The 7,202-nt window shown below is 48.8% G+C and overlaps 1 protein-coding gene across 1 annotated transcript in view; it reads right to left on the minus strand.

Annotated features, from left to right (window-relative positions):
• Window positions 1-1,380, minus strand: part of WNT16 (Wnt family member 16) — a 41,936-nt gene extending 40,556 nt beyond the window's left edge. The window contains exon 1 of the mRNA XM_077473558.1: window positions 510-1,380. Coding sequence (XP_077329684.1) covers window positions 510-601 — 92 coding nt within the window. The 5' untranslated portion in view covers window positions 602-1,380. The remainder of the gene's footprint in view (window positions 1-509) is intronic.
• Window positions 1,381-7,202: the final 5,822 nt, after the last annotated feature.

Genomic DNA, 7,202 nt, shown 5'->3' on the forward strand with positions numbered 1-7,202 from the left:
TAATCCATCTAATAAAATATGCCTCTATGGAACATGCCAAGTCCCTGAAAGAAACAAAGGAGGTCAGCTTGAAATATTTTGACAAACCAGAACTGAACTTGCAATGGAGATGGAATGAAATATGTTTAACATTTTTTAGAGCTGCATGTAAACATATTTGAGAGCTGTCATTTTCTTTGTTTGGAGACTCCAGATGTGCTTTGGGGAAAAGGCTTTGCTGTTTAGGAAGAGAGTGCTGATACTGGAACACTCCAATTCTTCTGTGCTGGTCTGCTATAGATCTGAACAAATGACCGCAAATTGGACACTTGGGTCATAATTACAATTGTGGACTCAGCAGTGAGAAGATGAAGCGCTTGGATAAGAACACACATCATAGGTGTTGCTTTCAATCAACACAGGATAAAAAGTATAAAATCTTTTTTTTTTTTTTAAAGAAAAAACTAAATCTGCAAATCTGGATCATCTATGGACATTTGAAGCTAGTGAAAGAAATGAAAGGTACCTACATCCAGTTTCCATGCGAACAGGGGAAGATCACCATGAATAGGGTCAGGAGGACACACAAGTGACAAAGTCCCAAAGAAGTCCCCTTCTCCATCTCCAGAACATTGATTTTTTCCTGTAGCCTCACTGGAGCTTTCTTTTCTTTTTTTTATTGGCCTTCCAAGCAGGTACTTATAATTTCAGGCAGTCCTTTATTTCTGATTCTTCAATCATTTCCCTAGTGATGGATGAATAGGTGATGCTGCTGTAATGGATGGGGCAGTCGGTCCAGTCCTTGTACCCAAGGTAAGATCCTTCTCTTTGATTGTAAGTCCTCTCTCCAGGCTCTTTAACTTAGCCTGTTTGGTTACAATGGAATTCCATCTGTGATTGGCCGGTGTTCTGATGAATAACAATGCATGCATCAAGGCAGATCTTATTGGCCAGTCAGTCTATGTAGGGTGGGAGGTGCAGAGGTCTAGTGCAGGGTGACAGCTCTTGTGTGCGACATTAAAGTCTCCTCTTACACACAAACCAACAGCACCTGAGTTAACTATTAAAAACGTAATAAATGACACAGCATCACAAGCATGCATGTCAGACAAAAGTGGCAGTTCTGGGGTTGTGCATAATAAAAGCATAAGAAAATGATTTAACTGCATGCCATTTGATTTGCATGCCTGGCATAGTTACCCAGAAGCAATAATATATAGTGATCAGTACAGATCCCTCTCTTGCAGTGTGACCTGTGATAATAATGAAGCTGTGCACTGTCACAATGTCAGTTTATAGTGATCTCCAGGGCCTATATGTTGTTACCAGTGAGCAGGGAGGATATCCATCCGGACAGGAGAGATTGATTGCAAGCTCTATGTGAGATCCTAAGGAGACTGATCCCCTCTAATCTCCTGCAGACTATTTGAAGTAGTGAAGGCAGTCACCAGCCTCCCGTCACTTTATACAATTAGCTGCTGGAATAAGATGCAGAGCCCACTGAAGGGTTAGGATAAGCGAAACCAGATGTGCAGCATTCTCCTAAGACTCTCTAATGTCTACTGCCTGTTCACTAAATGATTTCTAATTCTCAGCCTTCCTAGAATTGCTGCTGAAGGAAAGTGGCAACAGTTATTACTCTGAGAGGAGGAGCAGACAATTGTCTGCATGAGGTGACATGAGCAGGATGACAGGTGACATGTGACAGGTGACAGGAGCAATCTGATCGGCACACCATTCATCTCATCCACACTGTTCAGACACACAATGCTGGCACGATCATACTACTCACACAACTGCCAGTGCCAACCAATTGTCTGCTTTGAGTCTGTTCACCATATCACCATAAGCAGTTACTTCCTCTTTTGCCGCCTACACACGATCAAACAATTGGGTGGAAAAGTCCGGCAAACTCAAGTCCGCCGGACAATCCCCCCGTGTGTAGCCTCCGGCATACTTTTTTGACCCGAAAGTACGGCGGACTTAGAAAGTAGTTTTGCACTCCAATCTTCCCACCAGACTTACATTTCGGCGGACAATCCGGCTGTGTGTATGCCAGTCCGCTGTACTTTTGAAATGAACGGACTTTTCCCGCCCGGAGAAAAGTCTGCTCATTTCGAGCGGGTCTCCAGGTAGGCGGGGCCCGCAAAGGAGACATCGCTGGCCCTGCCACCTGGTATGGACTTAAAAGGGAACCCCAACGCCGAAAAAAATCGGCGTGGATGTCCCCCCCAGGTCCACATCAGACCCTTGTTCGAGCACTCTACCCGGCCAGCCAGGAAAGGGGGGGCGAGCGAGCGCCCCCCCCCCCAAGCCGTACCAGGCCGCGTGCCCTCAACATGGGGGGTGCCTTGGGGAAGGGGTGGCCGCGTGGCCCCCCCCACCCCAAAGCACCTTGTCCCCATGTTGATGAGGACAAGGGCCTCTTCCCGACAACCCTGGCCGTTGGTTGCCGGGGTCTGCGGGCGAGGGGCTTATCGGAATCCGGGAGCCTATGCATCGCATAGTAGTCCATTATGTGTCACTTACCTGACACAGGAGCAAGTGAAGTTACCGCTGTCCCCTTATGTACGGAGCCTCCAACTTCTTGGCGGGTCTCGCTGCTCCGGTGCTGTCATTCGGCGTAGCCGCAATGACGTCATTCCCGCGCATGCGCACGGGAGCCGCCACTCGTGGCATATCGCCGTTAACAGCGCCGTGCTCAGTGCGCCTGCACACCGTAGACAGCGATGCCTGTGTTTTGGCAAATATCTCCTAAACCGTGTAGGTTTAGGAGATATTTCTTGGACCTACAGGTAAGCCTTAATCTAGGCTTACCTGTAGGTCAAATTGGTTTGTAAGGGTTTACAATCACTTTAATATTGATTGGACCCGGGGTAAAACTTTTCTTGGGGCCCCTGCATGCAGTTTTGCTCTCCACCTGCTCTGAGACATACAATAAATAGCAGCTAGACTCAAAATCAGTTTACTAAATCAGATCAGGCAGCTATTGTGATTGGTTGCCAGAGATTACAGTGTATCATTACTGCTCACTGACAGGTTGCTAGAGGTTACAGCACTCATTACAGCTCACTGATTAGTTACTAGAGGTTGCAGCACATGATTTCTGCTGGTTGATTGGTTCCTAGAGATTACTGTGTATATGACCTCAGGGAGGCATGATATACATATCAATGCCGCCGTTCGCCACTATTTACATATGAATGCAAAGGGTTTGCAGGCGAGTCATCTGTACACAACAATAGGGCAGAGCTGGACAGCATTAGTACCAGCACTTCACACTGAGATATTGGGACACAGCACAGGACTAAAACCTCAAGGAACGAGGGAATTTAAACCAGGATAGTTGGCAATGGCAAGTAGGAGGCAGCTGCTTTGGGCCCCACAACAATGACAGGGCCCAGGGCAGCTGCCCCTTTTGCCCTGCCTTAAAAACGGCCCTGACCATAAGTGTCAACCAATTGTCTGTTCTGAGTCTGATCATAGAACCATACCATTGCCAGTCCCAACCGATTGTCTATTCTAAGTCTGATCACCATATTACCACAAGTGCCAACCAATTGTGGGTTCTGAGACTGATCATGGAACCATACCACTGCCAGTGCCAACCAATTGTCTTTTTCTAAGTCTGATTACCATATCACCATAAGTGTCAACCAATTGTCTGTTCTGAGTCTGATCATAGAACCATACTATTGCCAGTACCAACCAATTGTCTATTCTAAGTCTGATCCTCACAAGTGCCAAGCAATTGTGTGTTCTGAGTCTGATCATAGAGCCATACCACTGCCAGTGCCAACCAATTGTCTGTTCTAAGTCTGATCGCCATATCACCACAAGTGCCAACCAATTGTCTGTTCTGAGTCTGATCATAGAGCCATACTATTGCCACTGCCAACCGATTGTCTATTCTAAGTCTGATCAGCACATTACCACAAGTGCCAACCAATTGTATGTTCTGAGCATTTTATAAGCTTTTATAAGTCTGATCACCATAAGTACCAACCACTTGTCTGTTCTAGGTCTGATCACCATATCACCACAGGTGCCAACCAATTGTGTGTTCTGAGTCTGATCATAGAACCATACCAGTGCCAGTGTCAACCAATTGTCTTTTTCTAAGTCTGATCACCATATCACCATAAGTGCCAACCACTCGTCTGTTTTAGGTCGGATCACCATATCACCTAAGTGCCAACCAAATTTCTGTTCTAGGTCTGATCATAGAACCATAATACTGTCGGAAAATCCGATCGTTCAGGATGTGATGACGTTATTTCGTTACGACGGGACTACGTTCAGGCTAGTAACCAATAGCTTTGGTGTAGGAATTTGATCTGAGCATGCGTGGCACTTTGTCTGATCGGAATTCTCTACACATGATCGGAGTATGTCCGATCGGACCAGTTTGTCGGAAAATATTTCCAACAAGTTGGAAAATTGGGTCCGACGGATATTCTGACGGAATCAGTCTGATGCATACCACACACAGTTGGATTTTCCGACAACACGGTCCGATAGGACACATTCCGACGGATTCTCCGACCGTGTGTACAAGGGCTAAATGTCAACTTATTGTCTGTTCTAAGGGCCACTTCACATCACATGCAGTCCCGTGCATTTTCTTCTGCAACAAAAATGAATGCATAGTAGGTTATAAGGCTTCCAATGGCATAGTTCACACCAATGTGGTTAGTTCCAGGGCGTTCCAGTTCCAGAAAAAAAAAGTTGAACATTTTTCCTGCACTGAATTGTATTGGAAACGTAATAGAGTGCATATGATTGACTGTGGGGCAGGGGCGGATCCAGGGGGGGGCAACGGGTCAATTGCCCCCTCCGAGAATACCGGCAGCTGATGACAGCGCGGCCGGTTCCACGGGTGCAATCGCATCCGGTTCCGCGGGTAACAGCGTGGCCGGTTCCGCGGCCGGTTCCGCAGGTGCCAGTGCGGCCGGTTCCGCGGGTTCCAGCGCGGCCGGTTCCGCAGGTGATTGCGCTGAGTGGACGGGTGAGGGGGGGCAGCTGGGCGGCTTAGGAGGGCTGCTGGCCAATCAGGAAGTCAGCAGGTAGGGGAGCAGGGAGATGACATCATCTCTCACTGCCCTGCATCCCTCCAGTTCCGCCCTCACTGTGCGGGAAGCTGTGTGCAGCAGAGAGATTACATCATCTCTCTGCTGCCTATCTTCACTCTGGACTCAACAAAAGAACACCTTAGCAGAAAAGTGACACAGTAGGTGACAATCCGCAATGTGTGGCAGGCTACGTGGCAAGTGGCAATCCGCAATGTGTGGCAGACTACGTGGCAAGTGGCAATCCGCAATGTGTGGCAGACTACGTGGCAAGTGACAATCAGCAATGTGTGGCAGGTTACGTGGCAAGTGACAATCAGCAATGTGTGGCAGGTGACGTGGCAAGTGACAATCCGCAATGTGTGGCAGGCTACGTGGCAATCCGCAATGTGTGGCAGGCAACGTGGCAAGTGACAATCCGCAATGTGTGGCAGGTGACGTGTCAAGTGGCAATCCGCAATGTGTGGCAGGCTACGTGGCAATCCGCATCTGGTGGCAGGCGACGTGGCAAGTGACAATCCGCAATGTGTGGCAGGCTACGTTGCAAGTGGCAATCCGCAATGTGTGGTAGGCAACGTGGCAAGTGACAATCCGCAATGTGTGGCAGGCTACGTGGCAAGTGGCAATCCGCAATGTGTGGCAGGCAACGTGGCAAGTGACAATCCGCAATGTGTGGCAGGTGACGTGTCAAGTGGCAATCCGCAATGTGTGGCAGGCTACGTGGCAATCCGCATCTGGTGGCAGGCGACGTGGCAAGTGACAATCCGCAATGTGTGGCAGGTGACGTGGCAAGTGACAATCCGCAATGTGTGGCAGGCTACGTGGCAATCCGCATCTGGTGGCAGGCGACGTGGCAAGTGACAATCCGCAATGTGTGGCAGGTGACGTGGCAAGTGACAATCCGCAATGTGTGGCAGGCTACGTGGCAAGTGGCAATCCGCAATGTGTGGTAGGCAACGTGGCAAGTGACAATCCGCAATGTGTGGCAGGTGACGTGGCAAGTGGCAATCCACAATGTGTGGCAGGCTACGTGGCAATCCGCATCTGGTGGCAGGCGACGTGGCAAGTGACAATCCGCAATGTGTGGCAGGCTATGTGGCAAGTGACAATCAGCAATGTGTGGCAGGCTACGTGGCAAGTGACAATCAGCAATGTGTGGCAGGTGACATGGCAAGTGACAATCCGCAATGTGTGGCAGGCTACGTGGCAATCCACATCTGGTGGCAGGCAACGTGGCAAGTGACAATCCGCAATGTCTGGCAGGTGACGTGGCAAGTGACAATCCGCAATGTGTGGCAGGCTACGTGGCAAGTGGCAATCCGCAATGTGTGGCAGGCTACGTGGCAAGTGGAAATCCGCAATGTGTGGCAGGCAACGTGGCAAGTGACAATCCGCAATGTGTGGCAGGTGACGTGGCAAGTAACAATCTGCATTTGGTGACAAGTGACGTGGCAAGTGACAATCCGCATTTGGTGGCAGGCGACATGGCAAATGACACCCTCAGAGCTCCCACTGATTCTGCATTATGGTGAGTTGAACCATTTAATTTTATATTACAATGTATTAATAGAAATAATGCGCTTCAATCATCCTGACACCATAACAACCATGGTGCCGTAATGATTGAAGCGCCAATACCAGCCATTTCCCATATAAATTGCCCCCAAACAAACATATTTTATAGCAGTGCCCCTCCCGAGACTGGACTCTGGATCCACCCCTGCTGTGGGGACACTCATGTTTTAGTGTTAGGACCACAAATACCAGGGTGCCGTGACGAGGCTCTTTGGCTTACGCATGCGTTTGCAAATGTGTGCAGACTAACCCCTTGTTTTTAACGCACTGTTAGACAGGTTCATTCAGTTGTCTGCGAGCTGGTTGTACTTACTATTAGCCGCTGAGCTTGCCAGTTGATATCCCCATACCGGGCAGCTGGATTCCCATAGCCGGAAGTCAATGAGCAAGTCAGGTTGGTGGATTGCTCACAACGGTGGGAGACAGCAACAGGAGATCCGTATCACCCAGAAGTGGGTAACATGCCTATTGTATAGGCTGTCTGGTAAGCCTGCACTTCTTATGGTGGTGGAATCACATTATAGCACAACTCAGGAAGATTTTACACAGGGTGTTGCAGTAGCATCAACATGTTGATCA

The sequence above is a fragment of the Lithobates pipiens genome, unplaced genomic scaffold (genome assembly GCF_037356315.1).
Source record: "Lithobates pipiens isolate NorthernLeopardFrog02 unplaced genomic scaffold, aLitPip1_a1.2 Scaffold_8, whole genome shotgun sequence".
Taxonomy (NCBI): domain Eukaryota; kingdom Metazoa; phylum Chordata; class Amphibia; order Anura; family Ranidae; genus Lithobates; species Lithobates pipiens.